The following is a 25,239-nucleotide window of genomic DNA, read 5'->3' on the forward strand; positions in this document are numbered from 1 at the left end:
GAGTAACTGACACTCGGAACACAGTGGGCGACACCCCCCGCCCCCACCCTTTTCTCTCCCTCTACACTCTAATCACACTTACTCATCACTCTGTACCTGCAAATCTTTTTTTTTTTCCTCATCATTTACCTCCTGATGAAGCCTGGCATGGTGTCTTTTCTACACCTCCTCCTCCAACTATCCACCTGTTGGCACCCTCATCAGGTCTCAGCTAAACTCCTACCCCCCCCCCCCCAGCCCTCCTGCTGCTCCGGCTGGAGATCAGTGGCCCAAAGCTGACAGTAAGCGCCCTGCGGGGGGCGCTGTGATTGGGGTAGTGGTGCTCTGGCTGAGCCTCCCTGCTGGGAGTCTGATGACCCAGAGATAGCCAGACTGGTGCGTCTGCAGTCATCTCAGAGTGGAGGAGAGATAGAGCCGGGCTGTTCACTCAGATGGCTATTATAGATGTGTGTGTGTGTGTGTGTGTGTGTGTGTGAGTGTGTGTCTGCATGCGTGTTTGTGAGTCTTTGTGTGTGTGTGTGTGTGTGTGTGTGAGTGTGTGTCTGCATGCGTGTTTGTGAGTCTGTGTGTGTGTGTGTGTGTGTGTGTGTGTGTGTGTGTGTGTGTGTGTGTGCGTGCACGCGCCTGAGTATCTGTCTGTATGTCGGGGCAGTGATTGAGACAGGCTGACTCCAGCTGGATCTAACCTCTCTCTCCTGTCTGTCTGTAGAGCTTATCCAGCTCCTGGGGAGTCACTGCTCCCTGTGCTGTTAATGGAGCATCCCTCACTCCCTCACTTCTCTCTCTCTCTTTCACTCTCACACACATACATTCACATTCTCACTCATATGCACATATCTGCTCCTATATCAGCACTTAATGATTGTATCTCTTTCTCTCACATGTAATGAATACACACCCTCTTGCTGCCTTTCCACCACTCTCTCTCTCTGAGCGTAGACTCAATGCTGCAGCTGTATAGAGTGAGAGGTTGATGCAGTGTGTCATTAAAGGAGTTGTGAATGAGAGAGCAGGTCTGAAAGCCACCAACCGGCTCTCACAGCACAGCACAGCACAGCACAGTAGCTTAACTACTCACAGCACTCAACTTATCAATGACTCTCTCTCTCTCTCTCTCTCTATGTAGGGAGCACAATGATGATCGTAGTGGAGTGCATGACCAACGGGGCTCTTGACTCTTTCCTTCGGGTAAGTGTGTGCGTGTGCGTGTGTGTGTGCGTGCGTGCGTGTGCGTGCGTGCGTGCGTGGGTGTCCGTGTGTGTGCTTGCATGTGAGTTGATGGGCACCATGCTTTTGTTATGTATTGAGCTAGTTACCATAGATTATATAACTGAAGCAGACAGTATTGATTGCTATGCACACAAAGCCAATGTTATGGACCATACTTCTGTGTTGCACATGAAACTATACCAGCTGAATCGTTCTTGTCTAGCCTTTGCATTCAACCCGTTTCTCTCTCTCCCTCTCTCTCTCTGTCTCTCTCTACCCCCCCCATCTCCCCCCATCTCCTTCCCTCAGAAACATGAGGGTCAGTTGAGTGTGCTGCAGTTGGTGGATCTGTTGAGTGGTGTAGCGTCGGGGATGAAGTATCTGACAGAGATGGGTTTTATCCACCGCCGTTTGGCCGCTCACAAAGTCCTGGTCAACAGCAGCCTGGTCTGTAAGGTGTCTGGCTTCCGCCCCCTCCAGGACGATAAGATCGAGGCCATCTACACCACATTAGTGAGTTGGTCATTCTTACTGCTAGACTGTAAGGCGGGAAAAGCCCAGCTTTCTTTAGAGCTGCTCTCCAGCAGGATTACATTCCAGTCTGTCTTCTTCCGGCCTGGATTACCTGACTCTGGTGAATCTGAGTCCAGTTTGAGCTACACTCTGTCTCATTTTGTGTTATATTTTTGTGTGTGGGTTTTTTTTTTTTAACAGCTTAATGAAACTGATTTCATGTTCAGAACTTGAGAGTCTCTCTGGTCATTGATGGTTATAGTGTTTTATTCTGATCTGATACTGGGTGGGTCATTGTGGAACTGTCATTCATACAGTGGCCTCTGTATGGCTCTGTACCCCTGTCTATCAGCAGGATCTGTACACTGCTCTCCCTGTTCCAGGTTATATAATTCTCCCTCCCTCCCTCTCTCTCTCTCTCTCTCTCTCCCTCTCTCCCTCTCTCCCTCTCTCTCTCTCTCTCTCTTTCTCTCTCTCTCTCTCTCTCAGCATGGGGGAAAGAGTGTGGTGTTGTGGACAGCACCAGAGGCCATCCAGTACCATCGCTATAGCTCTGCATCAGACGTGTGGAGTTTTGGCATTGTGATGTGGGAGGTCATGTCCTTTGGAGAGAGACCATACTGGGACATGGGAAACCAGGATGTGAGTATCTCTCTCTCTCTCTATCTCCCTCTCCCTCTCTCTAACCCCGCACCCCCACCCCCCCGTGGTGTTTAGGCAGTGCGGAGGGTGGGAGGTGTCTGAAAAGCTGTGTGAAGGTTTCTTTGTATTAATGCATGGATAAAAGCTTTAGAGATACAGAGAGAGAGAGAGAGAGAGAGCTGGATTTGAAAGTCTGCCTCAGCTCCGTGACCAATCGGCTCTTTTACTATGTATGTGGCCTTCCCCTCTCCCAAACGGCTGTCCCCCATCTTCAAAATAAGACTGCACTGAAGGACGTCACATGCTTTACTGCTGGTGTAATCTCTTCCCTTTGACTTCAATATGGGAGTCTAATCAGCAGGATCAAACTCTTTCTAAATTTTTTATTTTTATTTTTGTTTTTTTCTCCGCTCAGAGTAATCTGAGAGAGCAAACTCTGGTGATACGGCCTTAACTAATGTCTGTAGTCCTTTTTTGGATGGCCAAAAAAAGGGGAAAGAGTGTCTGGAATGGGCTTTTCCTAACACTATTTTAAGGAGAGGGAAGTGCAGATCCGACCGACACGCTGTAATTTTCTTGGACGAAAAGAAGAGGAGAGGGAAGATTCGGGATGCGATGGAAAGACATAGCCAGAGCTTTTTCTCTCTGTCCTTTCTTTTATACCCCGACGTCCATCTGTATGCGTACAAACACAGCACTGAAACAGAATCCCTTTAGAAATCTTTTTTTCTATTTTTCGTTTTTGTTTTTTTTTTTCGTTTCGTTTTTTTCTTTGGTTTCTTTTCAGATCAAACGACTTGCATAAACTGTAAGTTTTAAGTGGCTGCTGAGTGGCTGCAGCCCAGAGCTTCGACTCTTTACAGCACATAAAACACCTGAGCCGCTTGTCAGGGACCGAAAAAAAAAAACAAAAAAAAAAAATCCTAAGATCTCATTGGCTGTATTGTTTTATGCTGAAACTTTCTTTTGATAACCTTGAAATGTTCGCCTCGCAGCACAGCGCAGGTTTACAGCCGAGAGCACGTCAATAGACTCCACCACACCGGCGTGGCTTCCCTTCTCTTTAATCCCTCTTCAGACAGCAGTGCCACCGGGGGAAACCTACCTAAACTATAGCTATATAAAAAAAATAAAAAAATAAACAAAGCACGAGAACCTATTTAATATGATAGAGAGATGGAGACTAGCACACCGCAGTGTGTGGAGTAAGTTGGTGAGCATTCCTGTGAGATGTTGTTGAAGACGGGCACTATTCCAAACCACTGCACTACTTTAGTATCTGTTTGTTGTCCTCCAACTGGTTTTTTTTGTTTGTTTGTTTTTTTTTTTTTGTTTTTTTTTTGGATAGTTTCCGTAGAACCAGTTTAAATACCATGTAGCTGTCGAAACCCAAAACAGCCTGAGGCGTGTGAGTTTACACCTTGTCCTTTTTTTTTGGGGTCGAAAAAAGGAAACCGATGTTATTAATTCCCGAATAGTCTAAATAATAATATTAAATAATAAATAAGTGCTGAATTATAATTATTCTTTTAGTATAGCAGTGCCCAGCTGCATTCTGTAGCCCACCGAAGTTTTTAATCTGGCCTCTTAACAAAAGAAATTTTACCACTCTGCAGGTTCTCATACAGAGTTAGTGAGCGGCGTGGAAGCGATGAGGCAGACTTGTTTGAAAGAGGAAGAAAACTCTTGAGAAGAAAAGGAGTCGTGTGCCCACATGCCTGTAGAGCTCAGACCTTTAATTACATACATTCACTCAACCAGTCTCACTGCCATCACTCACATTGTGAGTCTCCTCGCCCTGCTCATGAAATGCTTTTAGATACAGGTGCAGTGGTAGCGTCATGCTCTATTCAGTAGATTAGTCTGGTCGCGTGGGCTTTATATGGTTTGTCATTGAGCGTGGAACGGTGATGGACCTTTCGTCTGGGGTGTGTGTAATGGAAATATTAGTGCTTATTGCATCTATTTGGGTCCTTGGAGTTTTGGGCTTGGTATGAAAGGAGAGCAGGACAGAAACAGTGAGGCTCTAACACTTTAATTCTCACGGTGACCTCTTCATCACACTTTGCCTCAGCGCCCACCCAGACGTGTAATATGAACTAAAACACACATTTATATAAAGCTGAGTTTTACTGTGTTCTTGGATTGATGAAAACTCACGTCACACACACTTCCCAGTGTCAGACAGTAACTCATGCCCTTTTCTCTCTTGCTCTGTGTGTGTGTGTGTGTGTGTGTGTGTGTGTGTGTGTGTGTGTGTTCGCATGTGTGTACACGTGTGCGTGTGTGTGTGTAGGTGATTAAAGCCATAGAGGATGGTTTCCGACTGCCAGCGCCTATAAACTGCCCTGCGCCGTTGCACCAGCTGATGTTGGAGTGCTGGCAGAAGGAGCGAACAGAGAGACCCAGCTTCAGTCAGATCCACAGCGCCCTCAGCAAAACCATCAGGAGCCCGGATGGCATCGGCTCCTCCACGCTGGCCCGCAGGTACCCCGGCCCGAGAGAACACAGCGCCGAACGAGTTTTCATGAAAGAGTGAAGGAATGAGTGAACGAATAAAAGAATCATTCAAACAGTGAATTCAGTCTCAACCACTTTTCCCTATTGGTCTTTTCCCTCAGCCAACCAGTTAACAAGGCACTCACAGAATACCTCCTCCATTTCCTTCTCTTGCCCCCCCCCGATCTCACTCTCTTACAGTTTATTCCATTTAATGTTAATGCTTATGTAACTCTCCTCTCTCTCTCTCTCTGTCTCTGTCTCTGTAGGACCATAGGCTCCTCCATGTCCCTGGCTGAGCGAACACTGCCCTCTTTTCCCTCCTTCAGTTCAGTAGGAGAGTGGTTAGAGGCTGTGGACATGGGCCGCTACAAAGACAACTTCACCGCTGCAGGATACTGCTACTTGGAGTCTGTGGCCCGCATGACTGTCCAGTGAGTGTGCTTTAAGTGTGTGTGTTTGCGTGTGTGTCTCTGTGTGTCTGTGTGTGTGTGTTTGGTTGCCACCTGACCCTGTTTCTGTGTGTGTGTGTTTTTTTTTTGCAGGGACGTGTTGAGTCTGGGCATCACCTCTCTGGAGCATCAGAAGCAGATCCTGGCAGCCATTCAGACTCTGAGAGCACAGGTCATCCAGATGCACGGCCGTGGCGTGCAAGTCTAAACACACACGCACACACACCCTTTCACACACACACACACTCACACACACACACACACACACACACAGTGACTGACTGACAGTCATGCCGATGGCTGAACGATGACTCATGGAGAGAAGGAGAGGGGATACAGAGCAAGGTGGGAAAAAGACACACAGACCTCTCTTGCAATGACAAAGAGCGAAGACTTTTTCTATTGATGGGTCTAATATCCTGAAACACGCCCAGACACACCCCTCTTCCTCCTTCTCCACTCCTCCTCATCTTATCTCCCCCTCCGTGGGAGCAAAACAAAGTGGTCTCCTCCAGATGTGTGATCTAATCACTCCTCTCTTGGGAGATGTTCTCTGGAGCTGTGGAACCTTCCACACACCCTTCATCAAATACCCTCAGCGGTTTCACACGCAAAACCTGTTATCTGAACCAGATGTTCGTTCTGGACTCTGACAATAAAGTATTGTTGCTCTGTTGGAGCTCCTTCACTCACCTGAGACCAGTGACTAAAACCCTCGTGGTAACTCCAGCAAGGGCCTCCGGCAGGATCGTCCGACCAGCACTGACCTGAGAACAGGCCTGGACATGCCAGGGATTGACCTGAAGTGAGGATCCATGAACTACAATCTCATACTTACATGCCCACACTTACTCTCTTCCCCAACACTGTGGGCTTAGCCAAGAACAGACAGACCAAATGGTGGATCCCACAGCCTGTTAGCAAGACCCTGGAGAATGGCCTCAAACCTTCAGGAAGAAAGAACCTGACAAAAAACGGCATAACGTACTGATCTAAGACCTGAATATCAAAGACTGTATAAATCCAAGGACCCCCGACCCCCCACCCCCACCCCACCCCGTGTATCACTTTTATTTGTGTCATTTCATCTCGTCATTTTGGGTTTTTTTTCCTTCTCCAACACAGCTGCTCTCCTTTCTCAACTTCATTCTTTCTTTCTTTCTTTCTTTCTTTCTTTCTTTCTTTCTTTCTTTCTTTCTTTCTCCAGCTCTCTTCCTAACACAGTGTTTACACTTGATTATTAATGTGTATTTTGACCTGTTAAATGGGTCATTCAGTATAATCATGGTAATTATTTATTTTTTTGTTTTTATTTACATCTTCTCTACTGATGAAGTTGCACTGTCAAGACTGGATGTGAACATAAATGCTATTATATCATATTTATTAGAGTATTAATTTATCTGTCTACAGACTCTGCGTTGACGGGATATGAAAATGTATTGTTCCTATGGATTGTTTTGTCATGTTTGTTTTTCTTTGTTTGTTTGTTTGTTTGTTTGTTTTTTGGGTTTTTTTGGGAGTGTCAGTGAGAGAAAGGAAGAGTATTGAAGAGTATTGGATTGAACTGTCCTTCCACTCTTGGAGAACATTCGTTTTGGATTAAATGAATAAATAATTTGTGGAGATTTCAGCACTTTTGAAAAAAAATGCAGACAATTAGTGTATGGATGTCAGCAGAAACACACACTCACATACACACACTTTTCAGCAGTATAAGATCTTGACTTCCTCTGAGGGCCATAGTCTTGATTCATAATTGCATTTTGCAGTATTACTTGATGTAGGAGATGTCTATTGCAGTGGAGGTGAGAAGTTTTTTGAATGTGCTTGTGTTTTGCATTGGACCATTGGTAATTTTTGCTGTGTTTATTTATCTATTTATTTATTTTTTAAATAGAGGTCATTTTGTCTAATAGCCCAAAGGGACTAGAGATGCCATGTGAGCGGTCTCCCTGACACAGACTGACTCTGGCCTGACTCTGATTAGTGGAGTCTCAGACACAAACAGGCTGGTTTCTGAATGAACAAGCGAGTCACGTCTCATTTGAGTCCTAATTGTGACCGTGTGAATCACTAGGAGTCATTATTTGTGGTGATGTAACTAATGCTGTATGGAAAGTCAAAGCAGAGGGCCCATTTCTTCTTTACTTTCTCTACTTTTGCCCCAGACAGGCTGTTCTGTATTGGTTATGCCAAATCCCATGTACAGAATTTCAGCTCTGATTTGTTTGATTGATAAAGAATATATTCAGTTAGACCTCTTTGACGCTTGCACAAATACACACACACACTCACACATACACACATGCGCACACGCACACACACACACACACACACACACACAGTCGTACACTGTGTAACAGCTGTTTCCTCCTTTAATGAATGAAATAGACTCAGCAGGACCTCCTCTCTGTATTTACTTTATCATCATGAGATCTGTTTGATACTGTAAATATGTACTTGAAAATGCAATCTATTTTTATAATTTGTTTGAAGATCAATGTGTTGAATATAATGTCTTCTGACTGTATTTAGAGGTTTTATTATTTGGTTTAGGAGGGCAGACTGAAGCCGTGGCAGACTGGAATGAATAGAAGAGTTTTCATGGGGTTTTCTTTCTTTTTTGTTTTGTTTTGTTTTTTTCTTTGTTTGTTCTGTTTGTTGACTTTTATTTTGAAGATTTTTACCTGTTAGAAAAACAGATGGCTGTTGCAATATCAAAACATGTTATTAAAAAATATGAAAACAAACACGCTTGTTTTTGTCACGATTTCTAACTGTTGATGTGGGGGAGAGAGAAATTGTACACATATAAACAGGTGGGTGGGATATGTGTACATGTGAACTGGAAGAGGGTAAGATAGTGAGTGTGTGTGTGTGTGTGTGTGTGTGTGCATGTGAACCAGGGAGAGGGTAAGATAATGTGTGTGTGTGTGTGTGTGTGTGTGTGTGTGTGTGTGTGTGTGCGTGCATGTGAACCAGGGAGAGGGTAAGAGTGTGTGTGTGAGGGGTTGTTTTTGTGCATAGGAACAGTGATGGATATAGCCACCATATCAAAGCTCTGGAAACCTTTGTAACTGGCCCTACTGAATCCACATCATGCCAGGATAGACCAGTCCTACTGAACTCAAACCACACCAGGATAGACCAGTCCTACTGAACCCACATCACACCAGGACACACCTGTCTTACTGAACCCACATCACACCAGGACCAACCAGTCCTACTGAATCCACATCACACCAGGACACATCAGTCCTACTGAATCCACATCACACCAGAACAAACCAGTCCTACTGAATCCACATCAAACCAGCACATGAGTGCTGGGATAGGCTCCAGCACCCTCCGCGACCCTAATCAGGATAAGCGGCTTAGATAATGAGTGAGTGAGATATGCGATAAGTGTGTGTGTGTGTGTGTGTGTGTGTGTGTGGACATGTATGATGTGAGGGGTCTGTGTGTGGACAGGTATGGAGTGAGAGTATCTGTGTGTGTAGCTGTAGGGAGAGAGTTTAATTTTGTATAGACACAGCATGTGGATGTGCCTCATGGCCTATTTCCTATAAAGAAAAGTAATTAATAAATTATTGTACTTCTCTGTCAGTTCAGTTTTCATGTAATGCTCTCAGCAATTACTCCAGTAATGATCTTTAGTTTTGTTTTGAGTGGGAAATGACATCATTTCCCACTATCCCACTGTGTTTATGTGATATATGTTTATCTCTAATGATTTCTGTGAAGGAAGCCAATACACAAAATTAATATATTTTTATTGCAGTCATATTGAAGTTAATATCAGAGTTCTGAATGAATGAATTCTCTCTTTCTCTTGCCTCTGAAGATGATGGCAGGTAAAGGTTTTCTCACCAGAGAAAAACAACAAGTATTTAAAACTCATTTTACCTCATCTCACCTCAACATTTGTCTCTGACTCACTGTGTCATCAAAGGTTATTAAAACACAAAGCCCAAAACTCAGACCTTTCAAACGAACCTGGGGAATATACAGCTTCTTCCTTTAGAGGTATATCTTTTAGTTTTTGTACTTCATTATGCATCTAAAACCTTTTTTTTTTTTAAATATTGTGCTTTAGACTCCACAGTATCTCTCAGATTCTGAAAAGTATCTTTACTTCCTCAATATGACACAATGTTTAATAAAACAAAATATGTTTTAAAAAGAAGAACTTTATTAACAGGATAAAGAGATTCTTGAGTAAATTCTTGAGTGTTTGTATATTGGTGTTAAAAAAAAACAACAACAATACTTATGTTTAGTGTCCATCCTTAATTACACCTCAGTTCGACATCAGAGATCCGTTTACCTCACATTCTGCCCAGCTGCAGTCTTGACTGCTCTCCCAGACAAATCCCACAGAACCGTGTATGGGGTAAAAAGAAGGGCAGAAAAGAGCAGGACAGAGGAGAAAAAGAAGAGTGTGAAGATGAGCAGAGGAGAAAAAAAAAAAAAAGACTGCTAAACACTCAAGTGAGTCCCAGCTGTGAGCTGATGAGAGGCCACGGTGTGTGTATGTGTGTCCGTCTCTAAGCCACTGTGAAGGGGAAACTCTCCCCCCTGCATAAAGTTTGATCCGGGCTGCACTGGTGACGGTGCTCAAATCGGCTTTGCTGGATTAATCCGCCGCGATGCGATTGAGAACAAACAAAAGTGGAGTGGGACTAAACACACAGTCTCTCCAAGCCGGTCTCTGCCGCTCAAGGCGCCAAAGGCAAGTGTAAAGGAAGAGACTATGTGTCCGTCACTGAAGAGAACAGAGACGTCAAAGCTACGGCGTGTCTATGAGTGTGTGTGTGTGAGAGAGAGAGAGAGCGTCTTACTCTGTTAAAAGAGGTGAGAATGGGAATGATAAGGAGAAAAGGAAGTGAGTGAGTGTGTGTGTGTGTGTGTGTGTGTGTGTGTTTTCATTTTTGTGCTGTATTAAGACTGCAACACAAAGAGCAGTATCTGAATGTGTGACACTCACACACTCATCACTCAAGTTCGAAGGACAGACCAAAATGCTGTGCGTAGGTGTGTGTGTGTGTGTGTGTTTAAGAGATAAAAAGTAGCAAAACTGCTTTTAAATCATTCGGTAACCTCAACCAAAGGTAACAATATCCATTATCCATCTCCCCCCCCCCCTCTTAAGTTCTCCTGATCGTTCTCTGGGGAGATTGTCTTTATCAGGTCGAATTTAAAATTTTAGGTGAGCCCAGATTAAACTTTCAATGACCACCATCAAATGCAGAGTACCAAACATCCCTCTCCCTCTCTCTCTCTCTCTCTCTGTGTCTCTGTCTCTCTCCATACCCCCGCGTACTGCCCTGTTCCCTCAGGAGTGCTTAGCTACGCTGCTCTGTGCTTCTGCAGGATAATTCTGAAGTTTTGGGTGAGCCCAGATTAAACTCCCAATGACTCCCCCCCGACCCCACCCCCACCTCTCTCTTTTGAATTTTCTCTTTTTTTTCCTACACCTTACTGACTCCTCTGTTCTGCAGTCTGCTTCTTGTGCTCCCTTTCTTGGTGACACACCTTCTTCATTTCTCTCCGTTCCCTTATATAGCTGTAGCGCTGACAGGCAAACAGATTGTTCTCTCAGTTTTGCTTGGTTCTCTTTAGCTCAAGATGTTTTTGTCTGAGTACACATGTTCTTCTATATCGCAGTCATCAGCATCCATGGAGAGATAGAAGAGATTTGGAGTTGAAGAGAAATCAGTCTGAACTCTAGCTCTGATCTTATCAACCCCCTGGAAACTAGAACAGGCGACGGTTAAACACAAGTGTACTCGGTGACCCAGCTTTGACAGGAAATGTCGAATCACTTCATACTGAACCAACGGGCTAGAAAGCGCTCAGGACTGAGCACGCGAGCCAGCGCTGATGTTGTTACGGTGCTATGCTTCCCTCTAGTGGTGCATAGAAGTATTACAGTTTAAATGATAGGCCGTCAGTTTAAAGAAATTAGTTTACACAAGTTAGATTGGGTTAGATATGGTTATTGAACGAAAGCAAGAGGTACATTGATTTGAGAGAGCTTTTATTTGATTTCTTTTTCTTTCTTTTTTTTTTTCTAAGTTACAAAATCACCCAACGAAAGTTAGTGCTATGTAAAACATTGAGACCTGGGCTTTCCTATGGTATATTGTATAAGTACATCAGTATCGTACGCGTCTTGTGCACATGACGAAGTTCTTTCGCCATAACTCGTTTTTATTTTCAGTGTTCGTAGTTTTATTCACTCTCTCTCTCTCCGCATTTCCTCTGTTTGTTTTTCTTTTTCTTTTTTTGGGGGGGGGGGGCTCGTTTCATTCCCCCTCCTCTTTCCCTCCACTTCTATCTCCCCTCCCCCTCCCTATCACCCCTGTCTCTCCCTTTTACTCCCCTCCACCTCTGTCTCCCCCCTCCCATCACCCCTTCTCTCCCTTTCACTCCCCTCTGTGTCTCTTCTGTCACTCTTTCCAGGTGAGGCCGAGCGTCTGAGCGATGAAGGAGAAGATGTGCGCGTCCTCCAGAATGGCCTTGGAGGTCGGCTTGCCCGCGCCGTGTCCGCTGCGTGTGTCCACGCGCACCAGGAGGGGCTGTTTTTGCCCGGGGCTGCGGCCCACGCCGTACTGCAGCTGGGCCACGTACTTGAGGGTGTGCAGGGGCACGACCCGGTCATCGTGGTCCGCCGTCAGGAGCAGCACGGCCGGGTAGGACAGGTCGTCCCGCGGGGCGGGGGGGAGGTTGTGAAGGGGGGAGTATCTGAAAAACGGAAGAAAAAAAATCTCAATCTCTGCCTCTCCGTCTCAGGAACGCTCCCCCCCCGCGCGCGTTCCCCGGTCACGTCTCGCGTAAAGAAAAAGTTTCGGTTATGTCGCAATCAGAGTCTCTAGCGCGTCTGAGTCAAATCAAAGTCCCTGTGTGAATCAAGTCTGTAGACGTGTATCATACATTACCAGCAGTGGAATTACGTTCATATAAGTCAGTGAAGAAATACTGAGAAACGTCAGAACAAGAGCAGTGCGGAAAGATAATAAAATGTGAATGGCAAACTGCCGGTGAAGTGGTGAAGTCATATATTGCTTTATGACACTGTCCTACTTTCCACGGCCTTTGGAACTACCTTGGAGTGGAAAATGAATAAAGTCAGTAAAGGCTATAACTATTTCATCAGTTCTCTACCTCTGAGTTTTCTGCTTTGACAGAGAGAGAGGGAGAGAGAGAGGGAGAGAGAGAGAGAGAGAGAGAGAGAGAGAGAGAGAGAAAGAGAAACAGACAGACATACTTGATAAGCCATTGAAATTGATCAGGGTTATCAGCACAGCCGTAGTCTGTAGTCCAGGCGTGTCCGATGGTGAATTTGTGGAACTTAAGCATGTCCATCACTCCGACCTCAGCCACGGCACAGCCAAACAGATCTGGACGCTGATTCACACATGCCCCTACGGTAAAGAAACGCGCTCATTACACATCCACTTTAACAATAAATTGCATTTATATCATTGTCTCCTTCCTCATGTACCATCAAACCACATAACCACACACACACACACACACACACACGCGCCTCCACAGCTCTTACACAAAGTCAAAAATAAACAACTATACATTCACTCCTCCTCCACCTTCTGTTGCACAGAGGTGATTCAGCGATCAGACAGAGCGGGTAGGAATGGGCAGGGACTTTCCTGAGTGAGTGAGACTGAAAGTTCGCTTTCTTAAGCGCCATATGGTATGTGTAGTCAATCTAATTACGCAATCAGTCGCTCAATCTGCTGTTTAATGACTGAGTTGATTGAGTCTGCTTACTGTTTGATGTATGACACATTAACAGTGACACAGCTGAGAACACACACACACACACACACACACACACAGAGAGAGAGATACATACACACACCTAAGAAAAAAAACTGCTGTTTTTCGAAACATCTGTTATGACTGATGAGGTGAGAGACAACTTCCTGTGCCGCTCGGTGAAATATTATAAATGAGTTATATCCGAGAAATACAGATTAGCACAAATACCATAAGGATGTGTCTTTTGTTTACAGTCAAATGGAAATGAATAGACACAGAAATGAACCAGAATGGATTGATCTAAATTCAGTGATTCAGTCTTTGAAAAATGTGAATCCTTTCAGAGCAGAAAATTTAACAAATTAATTTGTAAGTGACATCGTTTTGAGGGAATTAGTCTCAAGTGATCAGTCTTTAGGTAATATTGTTTTTATTGTATATTAAAGGCCATTCTGTATAAGCGATTGATTACTAAATATTTAATTCAGCATTCTCCAAACACTCCGACTGAACCTCCATTCTACCAGGCACAGGGGAAAACATACCAACAAGCAGGCCCCCGTTGGAGGCTCCATTTATGGCGATGTGACTGGGTGTGGTGTAGCCCTCACGGATCAGGTACTCGGCTGCACACTGGAAGTCATCAAAGCAGTTCTGTTTGTTCCCTAAAGATCCTCCTGTACCATGGAAGAACATGCATTCAAACACAGATACACAGACATACACACACACACGCACAGGCACACGCACACGCACACACACATACACATACGCGCGCACACACACACACACACACACACACACACGCACACACACATACACACACAGACAGGCACACACACACACACACACACACACACAAACACACACACGCATACACACGCATACACACACACACACAGGTTTCTTTTTTCAGTATAGCTTTAAGGCTAGTCTTTTCTGTGGCATTTCATGCTGACTGATTTTACACTGGACAGACATGGAAGTCAGTCTTACTTATAACCCATCCATAATCTGAAACTGATATTGGTTGTGTTGTGAGAGCGTTTGGAATCACTCATAATGACAACCAATCAAAAGACAACATTTGCCAGGCATTAAAATTGATCCGTTTAAGTCCTGAAGTGTTGAGAGCCTTTGACTAAGGAATATGTAATGTCATATGACCCCTTCATGACCTAAAACAAAAATAAACCAGCCTACAAGAATAAATCTGTAAAATGAGTCGTTTTTGAATGGGTGTGAATGAGAACCGTAACTACAATCATACTCTGTAAATTTTTGATACCAGACTTGTGACATTGGTGACTTTTTGTGACTATTAACTTGTGATCTGTCACTCAAATCTTTCTGTTATCTTAAGTATCATCACAAATCTAACCACACAGGCACATGACAACTGTGAAGAGTTAAGATGAGTTTGGTTGTTGATGTACTGACAGTGTGTGTGTGTGTGTGTGTGTGAGAGCGTGTGTCAGAGAGAGAGAGTGAGGTGTGTGATGAAGTGACAGTGTGTATGTGTGAGTGAGGTATGTGATGTAGACATAGTGTGTGTGTGATGCAGTGACTGTGTGTGTGTGTGTGTGTGAGGTACGTGATGTAGACATAGTGTGCGTGTGTGTGTGATGCAGTGAGAGTGTGTGTGTGTGTGTGTGTGTGAGAGAGGTGTGTGATGTAGTGACAGTGTGTCTCTGTGTGTGTGTGTGTGTGTGTGTGTGTGTGTGAGTGAGGTGTGTGGTGTAGTGACAGTGTGTCTGTGTGTGTGTGTGTGTGTGTGTGTGTGTGTGTGTGTGGTGTGTGAGTGAGGTGTGTGGTGTAGACACAGTGTGTGTGTACGTGTGAGTAAGGTGTGTGATGCAGTGACAGTGTGTGTGTGTGTGTGTGTGTGAGTGAGGTGTGTGGTGTAGTGACAGTGTGTGTGTGTGTGAGTGAGGTGTGTGGTGTAGTGACAGTGTGTGTGTGTGTGTGTGTGAGTGAGGTATGTGGTGTAGTGACAGTGTGTCTGTCTGTGTGTGTGTGTGTGTGTGAGCGAGGTATGGTGTAGTGACAGTCTGTGTCTGTGTGTGTGAGTAAGGTGTGTGGTGTAGACACAGTGTGTGTGTGTGTGTGTGTGACTAAGGTGTGTGATGTAGTGACAGTGTGTGTGTGTGTGTGTGTGTATGTGTGAGTAAGGTGTGTGATGCAGTGACAGTGTGTGTGTGTGTGTATATGCGTGAGGAAGGTGTGTGGTATAGACACAGTGTGTGTGTGTGTGTGTGTGTGTGTGTGTGTGTATGTATGTGTGAGTAAGGTGTGTGATGTAGTGACAGTGTGTGTGTGTGTGTGTGTGTGTGTATGTGTGAGTAAGGTGTGTGATGCAGTGACAGTGTGTGTGTGTGTGTGTATATGCGTGAGGAAGGTGTGCGGTGTAGACACAGTGTGTGTGTGTGTGTGTGTGTATGTATGTGTGAGTAAGGTGTGTGATGTAGTGACAGTGTGTGTGTGTGTGTGTGTGTATGTGTGAGTAAGGTGTGTGATGCAGTGACAGTGTGTGTGTGTGTGTATATGCGTGAGGAAGGTGTGCGGTGTAGACACAGTGTGTGTGTGTGTGTGTGTGTGTGTGTGTGTGTGTGTATGTATGTGTGAGTAAGGTGTGTGATGTGGTGACAGTGGCCCTCATTTTCGAGACGAACATACGACAGTGAAGTGGGCGTACAGTCATTTCCGCGCAAAGCTTGGCATTTATCAATGTGGACCTGAGTGGAGGCTATGATCAAATCTCACGTCAAGTCTCAACTCATGTATGCAAGTTTTCCAGTGGTGGATTTGCGGTGCAGCCCAGTAAATCTGGCTGAGTCTGAGACGTCTTATTAGACCATATATTCTTTGGCATCTGAGCATATCCATCACCTGTGGCCTATGGCAAACTGTTTTGTTTTGTAAAGGCCTACATCGACTATGTGTCACAGACCCCTTACATAAATAGATATTTTCAAATTGTTTCCAATTAACAGGGTTAACAGTCTTTTTGGTGTAAGATTCATTTCTCTTTCATTTTGAGATAGCCTACTTGTTAGGCTAGGCTACTGGTGATATAATTACAAGCAATTAAATTTAAGCAATTAAAAGCAGTGTGTGTGTGTGTGTGTGTGTGTGTGTGACGTAGTGACAGTGTGTGTGAGTGAGGTGTGTGGCGTAGTGAGAGTGTGCGTCTGTGTCTGTGGGTACCTTTGTGCCAGGTCTGACCGTATTCTCCACCTCCTCTGATATTAGCCACTGCCAGGATACCACCCAGATGTCTCACAAAGAGCAGGTATGCAACACTACACACACACACACACACATACATACACACACGCACACACACACATACATACACACATGCACAGGTGAACAGATGAGTAATAAACCAGCAACATGTTATGTGGTCTAGCTCACTGACAGTCTCTCCATCTCCCTTTCTTGTCTGATGAGATATTCATGAGGTATTCCTGAGAGCACTGTCTGTTTGCATGATTTGAGGTTTGCTTAGTTACTGTTTGTGTTTGTCAGAAGGACTTGTCAGTCAAAGTCAGTCAGTAAAAGACTTTGGCATAGCGATAAGAGCGGAAGCCATGGCTCTGGTGGGACAGAGAATGAACATGCTAAACCAATCAGGAGGAAACCATGACTAACTCAGCATTCCTCGACACGAACATTCTGTGGTTTACAGCTCTGTAGAAGTGTGATTCACGATATTCAACGAAGTCTTGAGGTTAAATTTGTGAACATTTTGTTCTGTTCAGCGCTGGACGAGAGCTGCAATGTGCAGGATACAGGAAAAGGTTTGGTTTACATTCACTACCAGACATTGTCATTTACCCTGCCAGACTCCACAGGGACTGCTGAATCACACTGCCTGGAAAGGCTGGAGAGACTCATATTTCTATTCATATAATAACTTTTCTCCAGGCCTGGTCAACAAGCACTTAGTGTGTCCATCAAACAGCGGGTCCTCAGCAGCTCTGGTCGTCAGATTTTCCTCTGATCCGTGGACCAAGAGCCTCGTCGGCCCGTGGACTCTCCCGAATGCCGTCTTTGCTGGGTGGGGGATGGAAAGGGGTGGGGTGGCAAGAGATACTGCGGTTGGTGCTGTCCCCAGGAAGCCCGGGTGGGGGGGGGGGGGGGGGGGGGGGGGGGTTACCAAAGAAGTTCGGTCGAAGGAAAGGGGCCGTATCCCTGTACGTGTGAAAGCCTACGACACATAGTCTATGGCAGAGGGGACATGACTGAAATGACTGTTCTCTTAAAAAGCTGCCGCATACTTCACAAGCAGACAGCTGACATCCAGTAGAGCATTGTATACCGACAAACAGACACACACACACACAAAAAAAACATCTGGTACGCTCTGTTACTCACATTAAGGTCAAGTACCCGTTTTGTTTTGAATTAATGTTTGTTTCTTTTTTTTTTTCCTGCAGCGCTCATGCATACGTAATGAGTTTTCCTCATTAACTTTTTGACCTCGGGAGATACTCATATTCATCTTCAGGCTAAAATATATATTTAAATGAACAGGTACAGCGGCACGGCTGAGTGGTTGTCTGGTGCTTCCAGGTTGGTAAAATATTAGCGCTTTTGGAAAACAATTTAAATATGTGAAATGTTTAGAAAACTATTCAAATCTGGGACAAGGTTTTGTGACATGTGTATGGTGAGGTCACTTGTCTGATAACGACCTGTTTGAAGGTCGAGCAAGAACAGTAGGGCTTGGTAAGAGACTGGCCCCTTTTTCTCACTGCACTTGGTCTTTTCAGGTTGGTTTATGTGGAGTTTCAGATGCTTGATTACAACTTTGCAATTTTTTTTTTCCCCTGAATATCTATTTCTTTCCTTTTTTTTTGAAAGATGACTGATTTGATTCTGTAAAACGCAATCTTAATCCGGTAAAAGGGATGACAAAGTCTAACACTAACACATTCACCTTGTATCACTCATCCATGCTCAAACACGCATACACACACACACACACACGCAAACACATTGTACCACTGACTTGTAGTAAGGTTGGATGGAATTCTCAAAGCCTCCATATCCATAGAGAAAGACTGGATGAGAGCCATCTTTTTTAATTCCACGGGCATGTACCAGGAACATAGGGATCTTTGTACCATCCTTACTGGGGTAAAACACCTGCAACATCCACACACACGCAAGGGGTTTTACTAGGTATCTATATCGAGATGTACACTGGCTTCCACAACAGAAAAACACTGACGTAAATCATATGCACACCAACATAACAGCAGCCAAAAGTACCACAATCGTGCTTGGTTCTCTCCATGTCACTGCATTTTAAATGAACGTGGCATTTGTTTCATGGTTCATGTCTGTGAATACACTGCTGTTAACCACAAGTCTAGTCTTTCCTGGAATGACACATGAAGATGTATTTTTTCATGATTTGCAAATGTCAGTTCTTATCTGGTTAGGTGGTGTTTTTTAATGTAACTGGTGAGTATGTAAATAGTTAAGTGGTTTTTTTTTTTTTTTTAACTGGTGAGTATGTAACTGGTTAAGTGTTTTTTGTTTGTTTTTTGAACTGGTGAGTATGTAACTGGTTGAGCGTTTTGTTTTATGTTGTTTTTTGAACTGGTGAGTATGTGACTGGTTCAGTGTTTTTTGTTTTTTTTGAACTGGTGAGTATGTAACTGGTTAAGCGTTGGTTGTGCTGAGAGCTGGTCACTGCAGGCAAGCCCCACCTGGTTGGTCTCATAATCAGACGGCTGGATGCCTTTCACCTCCACCTCTCTGAAGACAGTGGGCTCTGGGTTAGGCTTGCTCAAATCACAATGATAGATGATACCTAAGAAAGTCACAGAGAAGGAGAGAGAGAGAGAGAGAGAGAGAGAGAGAGAGAGAGAGAAACTATGCCCATTAGCACATTTGTCGTAAGAGAATCCTGCTATGCTAGTGCAATGTCACTTTATTCCTACAGCGGTAAGTTATCGGCATGGCTAAAGGCTACATGTTTTCTATCCCTTATAAAGCTATTTCCACTACGCCTGATTTACATTTCCATTAACTAGGACCACATGTTCATCTTTTCAATGGATGTGAAGAAACAAGAAGCACATGCATCCAGCGTGAACTTAGATTCCTCTCCAGTTTTCCCTTCACTTTCTGAAAAACCACACACTAATTCTCTCTAATTCATCACAGTCTGTGAGAGAGCACGAAACACGATCTGATGATGTCACTCGAATGAAAAGAAAAAGGGAAGTGGGAACGCTGGTTCACACTTGTTCTGCTGTTTCCCGCTCATATGTTACAAAAAAAAAAAAATATATCCTATGACATTTCAGAAACAAGATATCTAAAAAAGATGAGCAACCAGCGCAGTTTTCGAGTTTCAATACCGTCTGAAAAATAAAACCAACAGTTTACATGCCCTTTGGGAAAAAAAAAGGTAAACATGGTCTGCAAGCCCAGGCAGAGAGAGGCGGACTGGAGGCAATGGTACCTGGCGTGGTGAAGGAGGTGAATTTGTAGAAGAAATCTGGATGTTTCTTCTTACAGCTTAGGCCCGCCACGGTGCCTACGTCTAGGGGCAGGTCACGGATCAGCTTTCCCGTCGAGAGCTCACACAGCTGCAAGATGTCTTTAACGTCATGCACGTAATTGACCAGTAGATGGTGCTGGTTCACACAGGCCACAAAGCCTAAAGAGGAGCATAGACAGACCAGTCAATAAAGTACAAGTGAGCTCTGTGTCTGTGTGTGTGTGCGTGTGTGTGTGTGTGTGCGTGCATGTGCGTATGTGTGTGTGCATGTGTGTGCGTGTGTGTGTGTGTGCATCCATGCATACATGAATGTGTGGGTGAGTGTGAAAACACCTATATGGCTATGTGGTTAAATTAAAAGCTGTCGACAACACGCATCTTTAAAGTGCTAATTTGACTGAGAGTTAAGTTATTTCTTAGAAGCAAAATCAAAGAACCCATCCTTCCCCTTTCATGAAGACCACACCAAGAAAGAGGGTTTCACTGTCAACTTCCTCTCCTTAGACAGACTGGAGGCTTTTAAAGTCTTAAAAACAAAAGAGCAACTCAGGACATTCATTCCACAAACCCATTAAGGCGACTGGAAATGACGGCAAACATGACCGAGGCGTTTTTCAGACGTCACTCACTCGCCCTGTACCACTTGCCTCATATCAGGCCTGCAGACAGTTTTGTAGCCTAGAGTTCAAGGTTGGTTTGAAGTGCACATTTGCATGTTGTAGCATTTACCACATCAACAACGGGTGTATGCTTATAATCAAATGAATTAGTGAAATAAGTAATTACTGTTGCTACCTGCTACCTTGATTCAAGTGTGTGTGCACGTGTGTGTGTGTGCGCGTGTGTGTGTGCGTGTGTGTGTGCGTGTGTGTGTATGTGTGAGTGCAGAGCATGTTTATAGTCCACCGCCACTGATTACGGATATTACCAGTCGTTGAAAAAAAAAGCACCTGTTTCTTCAAGCCCATCATCAACTCATTTAAACACCCTCAAGAGTCACATTAACAATCAAACATGGTCTTTGAACAAAGCTCTGTTACTTTGTATATTAGGCACAGCACAGACATCAAAGGCCTTTCTCGCGAATAATCAAACCAGCCACCTGTCGCCACCTGTCTTTGCATCCACCATCCACCAGAAAAGATTTATTATATATAAGCTTTAAATAAACAAAGTTAGCTCATGTTTACCTAGTGATATAAATAATAACCCATTCAGAATTGGTTTGTATAGAAGAGAAAAATCGCATTATTATCTTATTTTTTTTATGAACCTGCTTAAGGCTAGCACACACTAAAGGTTAGCATTCAGGCTAAAGGCCTGGGTGAACTGGGCCCCCGTTGAAATGTACGTCTCTTACCCAGGACGTCTTTCTCATGCTGGGGGATAAGGGTGGTCCAGCTGGCCTTTTCCGGCTTCTGAAGGTCGATGTTGATGAGGCGATATCGCGGTGCATCCAGGTTTGTGCGGAAGGTGAACACACTTCCCTCGTTGGTGATGTAGGAATACTGCGCTTCGAAATTATCCACTAGCTTAACCCACGGTAACAGACCTGAAAAAAAAAAACAGACCACTTTCTCATAACTGACCGCTTGAGCTTTATTTGTCTGTTGAAAGAGTCTGTGGCATCGACCTGAACGGCTTAATGGAAACCACAGGTGGTTATACAGTGAAGCATGACCTTGAGGACACAGACCTGAGATGCCATTGGGTAACTGCTGAAGATCACAGTACCACAACTGATTGACAGGTTCACAACCTTCAGTGATGCTCAGCACAGCATACCTGCCATCATCAGACACCTATAGACAAACAAGTAAGGGGAGGGGAGGGGAGGGGGGTGGAGAGGACAAACATACCGGCATGTTGGAGAGGGACAGTTTGACTGCTGAATCACCTCTGCAGACTCGTGCCAAATCAGAACCACAAAGTCTAATTTTCCCTGTTTATCTGACCGGTACTCACCGTCACACCGCTGTGCCATTTAGGATGGTCGGGAAATTCAGCCACCAGCACGTCCTCTGATTGGCTGGTTCCGATGACGTGATAGAAAAGTTTCTGGTTAAGGTTGGATGTGGTCTCAGTTCCTGAAATGAAGAGGACATCAACTCAGCCACAGAATTCCTATATACTCTTTATGTAAAAACCACATACTTGCTTATACCTCACACACAGAAACACACACACACACACACACCACACACACACACACCATCAGCTTTGCCATCCTGGAGCGGGTAGGAGTTGTAGAAGATGCCCTTGGCATCGTGTGTCCAGGCCAGACAGCTGAATTTGACCCTCTCCAGAACATCGGGCAACTCTGAGAGGTCGTCGGCCTTAAGAAAGCGCACCGTCACCCAGTCTGAGCCACTGGTGCTCAGACCATAAGCAAAATATTCACACTCCTCAGACAAACGCCCCACTGCAAATCAAGAGGAAAGAATAGGCTGGGGATATAGAAGACATCAAAGTCTATATGTCTACAAGAAATTATGAACTTTCCTGTGCTTGTGAGTGTGTGTGTGTGTGTGTGTGTGTGTAACACTCACTCTTTAAGGCCACTGTGCCATCCTCTGACAGTTTGTTTGGGTCAAAGAAGACTGTGGCTGGTGCGTCCAAAGAGTCCTGAACATAAAGGACATCCTGGTTCTGCAAGCCTTGGTTATGGAAATAGAAATATCTACAGCACACACACACACACACACACACACACACACACACAAACACAAACACACACACACGCGCACGCACACACACACACACACACGCACACACACACACACAATTCTTTATATGAGACAGCAAGTTCCAGTTAAGTCTTCTTGAATGTTGAAATTTACAAGTAAATTTCGTGTACACCTGGCAGAATCTCCTGTGACAGGTTTAGTCTCATTCTTTTTACTATCTGTCATAGATTATGGTAAACGTCTATATACATAGCCCCAGAGGCTGCAGATTAGACATCTGTTTAAGTTGAGTAAGTTGGTCTGACAGCATTTTTTTGGCAGGCTTTGTCTTGCCAGCCTTTTCTTTGGTAACAGCACCCCTGTTAGCATCCTGTGTACTTCCAGCATATGACATGTGACAATGTATTACACTCTGCATAAAAATAACAGGATGTATGTGAATATAATGGGTGACAGGCTAAATTCCCTAAATTCATCATTCACTATGGTTTAACAATCAGTGAATCACCCTCATAAGAAGTGTTTTAGGTTCACTGTCTGTTAACCTCCCTGCATGACTGGACTACAGCAGTGGGTACTCTGAAATGTAGACTACTTTGAGGCGACATTGTGTGAGGATTGGGCTGCACCTTTGGCCTCTCTTGTAAGGGCAACTGTATTTAGGATAGTCATAGAGTTCGGTCAGGCGTTGGTGGAACCGGTCTTTGACGGTACACTGTTCCAGGTACGGCATAGTCAACTTATTCTGTTCTTCCACAAATGCCTTAGGAAACAAGGAACAGAGAGTCAGACTGGCTAACGAGTAAAGGATTCAAGTACATACACCGTGATATACATCAGCACAGACCCACTCAAACACACACACACACACACACACACACTCACACACAGAGTCATATAGGGCAAACCAGGGGTGGGCACATAATCATATGCATGATCGATAAGATCGGGTATTCGAAATACCATAGAACTCAAATTTTAATTTCCGTTTATATATCGTTCTCTCTTTCTTTTTTGTGTGACTCGCTGTGAGAGGTCGTGTGCCTGGCAAACTCTAGGGGAGGGAGGCGTACGAATCATCATAGCGGCCACAGTCGACACGACGCTGTGCAAACGTCCCGACCAGACTGACTGAACATCATTTTCAGTGTTAACTGTTCAAATACAACTTATAACTTTTTGATGTAACTCGCGATAGTTTTGTTTAGTTAACTTTAAAGCAACAGGAAAAGGTTACGATTTCTTTAATTTACTGGGCTTTCCTTCATAAATAATATTGCTGGTGTGCACGTGCCTTTTTAGTACTTGCGTTTCACGTTCCAAAAGTAGACTGGTTTTGTGCACCGAGATTATAAATCTGTCGTATAAATCACGCAAGCAGTCGAGAAATAATTTGAAAACACCAATCTCTAGTGCAAACGTGCTCATATTCAAATGCCCTGGTGGAAACGTCCATCTTCATTAATACAGTGAGACCCACACTGCGATATTCACCTTGGTTTCTTCGCTGTCAGGATCCTGCAGCCAAGCGTAGGGATCTTGAATCTTGGTACCATGGTAGTCGTCCACCTGAAGGTGACAAACAGTACACACGCTGAAAGGTACACACTTCATACCCACAGGCATGATATTTGGGACAGGAAGTTCGTTGTGTGAGTTTTGGATAACTTTTGGCTTCAGGCTTGTGTACCGTCACTCCTCAGTAGAACTCTTTTCTTGTGAATTTCGTGAGAGTCCTACATTAGTTTTAATGAGGCCAAAAAACAAAACAAAACAAAACAAAACACAACTCAGGGGCAAGGTTAGCGCAGTTAGCTTCTGTTCAGTTAAAGACTGAACAGAAAGTGGTGCAAACTGTTCACCAGCACGTTTTGACTCTTTTGTCAAAACAGGACACAGTGTAATGTCTCATATACTGAGACAGCTTGGATATACACACTTACACTCACACAAACACAGACACGCAATCATTCAAACTGTGCTCTTTGTGTGTGCCGTTAGCCCCCTTCCTCCATGCGTGAGCATGTGAACGTGCATGTGTCTTTAAAAGGAGGAGGAAGTGAGAGAGACAGATAGAGAGACAGAAACTTTGAATGAAAACAACACTGACCTTACTCTCATCCCTTCGAGCTTCAGGGTATTTGAAAGCCATGTTACTTCTGTCTCCTTTTGGATTATTTAGTTTGTTTGTGTGTGTTTTTCTGTTTTGTTTTGTTTTTGAGTGTGTGTATTCAGCGCCCTGCTTCACAACAGGATGATTCAGCGGCAGTGTGTGTGAATCGAAAGTGAAATCAAACTCTCCCTCTTTCTTTGATACACACCCACTCACACAACCACCACCGGCAGCACTTTAGACAGGAAATGATGTAATAAGGAGGATATCGGGACACTGTGGGCGGAAACACGTACAGACATGTTCTTCCTTTTGCTGCTGCTGCTCCTGGTGTTGTGTGTGCGTGCTCACGCGCGTGCGTGTGTGTGTGAAACTATTTTCAAAAAGGATTGGGGTTTTTTTTTGGCTGTAACCTGTAGATTTAAAAAAATAAAAATGAAACAATGAGAGTGGGGACGAAAGAGAAATTTATTAACTGTGAAGCTGCTGTTGAGGTTAAAACATTACAGATGTAGCTTCCACCTCGCACATGAGGGGGTACAGGTTGGGAGGCAAGAGTACATCAAGACCAAGTGGAAAAGGGCGGTAAACATTTAGTCCTAAATGCTTACTGAGCAAGCGAGCAATAGCCCAAACCCAAAACACTGCATAATCAAAAGGAAAAGCAGATAAGCATGCAATGTTTTCTTTTTTCCTCATAGGTTTATCACTGTCTACCATGTCTGTGCTATTGGGCAATGTGTAACTTCACAGGACTTTGACAATATGCAACTTTTCTGTTGAAAGTCAGTGGTCAAACACTTAAGTGGAAAA

The 25,239-nt window shown here is 44.3% G+C and overlaps 2 protein-coding genes across 2 annotated transcripts in view; one reads left to right on the plus strand and one right to left on the minus strand.

Moving 5' to 3' along the window:
- Nucleotides 1–5,523, plus strand: part of epha10 (EPH receptor A10) — a 150,606-nt gene extending 145,083 nt beyond the window's left edge. The window contains exons 17-22 of the mRNA XM_030788540.1: nucleotides 1,127–1,188; nucleotides 1,519–1,722; nucleotides 2,212–2,364; nucleotides 4,661–4,851; nucleotides 5,133–5,297; nucleotides 5,409–5,523. Coding sequence (XP_030644400.1) covers nucleotides 1,127–1,188; nucleotides 1,519–1,722; nucleotides 2,212–2,364; nucleotides 4,661–4,851; nucleotides 5,133–5,297; nucleotides 5,409–5,523 — 890 coding nt within the window. The remainder of the gene's footprint in view (nucleotides 1–1,126; nucleotides 1,189–1,518; nucleotides 1,723–2,211; nucleotides 2,365–4,660; nucleotides 4,852–5,132; nucleotides 5,298–5,408) is intronic.
- A 6,210-nt stretch (nucleotides 5,524–11,733) lies between these two features.
- On the minus strand, nucleotides 11,734–24,515 carry LOC115825254 (prolyl endopeptidase). The gene is made up of 15 exons (XM_030789083.1): nucleotides 24,424–24,515; nucleotides 23,808–23,882; nucleotides 22,943–23,076; nucleotides 22,176–22,306; nucleotides 21,839–22,048; nucleotides 21,592–21,713; nucleotides 21,323–21,428; nucleotides 20,987–21,178; nucleotides 19,588–19,785; nucleotides 18,827–18,930; nucleotides 18,121–18,257; nucleotides 16,311–16,405; nucleotides 13,649–13,780; nucleotides 12,589–12,745; nucleotides 11,734–12,065 (listed from the first exon to the last, which is right to left on the minus strand). Exons 1-15 carry the CDS (start codon nucleotides 24,463–24,465, stop codon nucleotides 11,771–11,773), a joined length of 2,130 nt encoding a protein of 709 aa, XP_030644943.1. The 5' UTR covers nucleotides 24,466–24,515; the 3' UTR covers nucleotides 11,734–11,770.
- Nucleotides 24,516–25,239: the final 724 nt, after the last annotated feature.

Source organism: Chanos chanos, chromosome 12 (genome assembly GCF_902362185.1).
Source record: "Chanos chanos chromosome 12, fChaCha1.1, whole genome shotgun sequence".
NCBI lineage: Eukaryota > Metazoa > Chordata > Actinopteri > Gonorynchiformes > Chanidae > Chanos > Chanos chanos.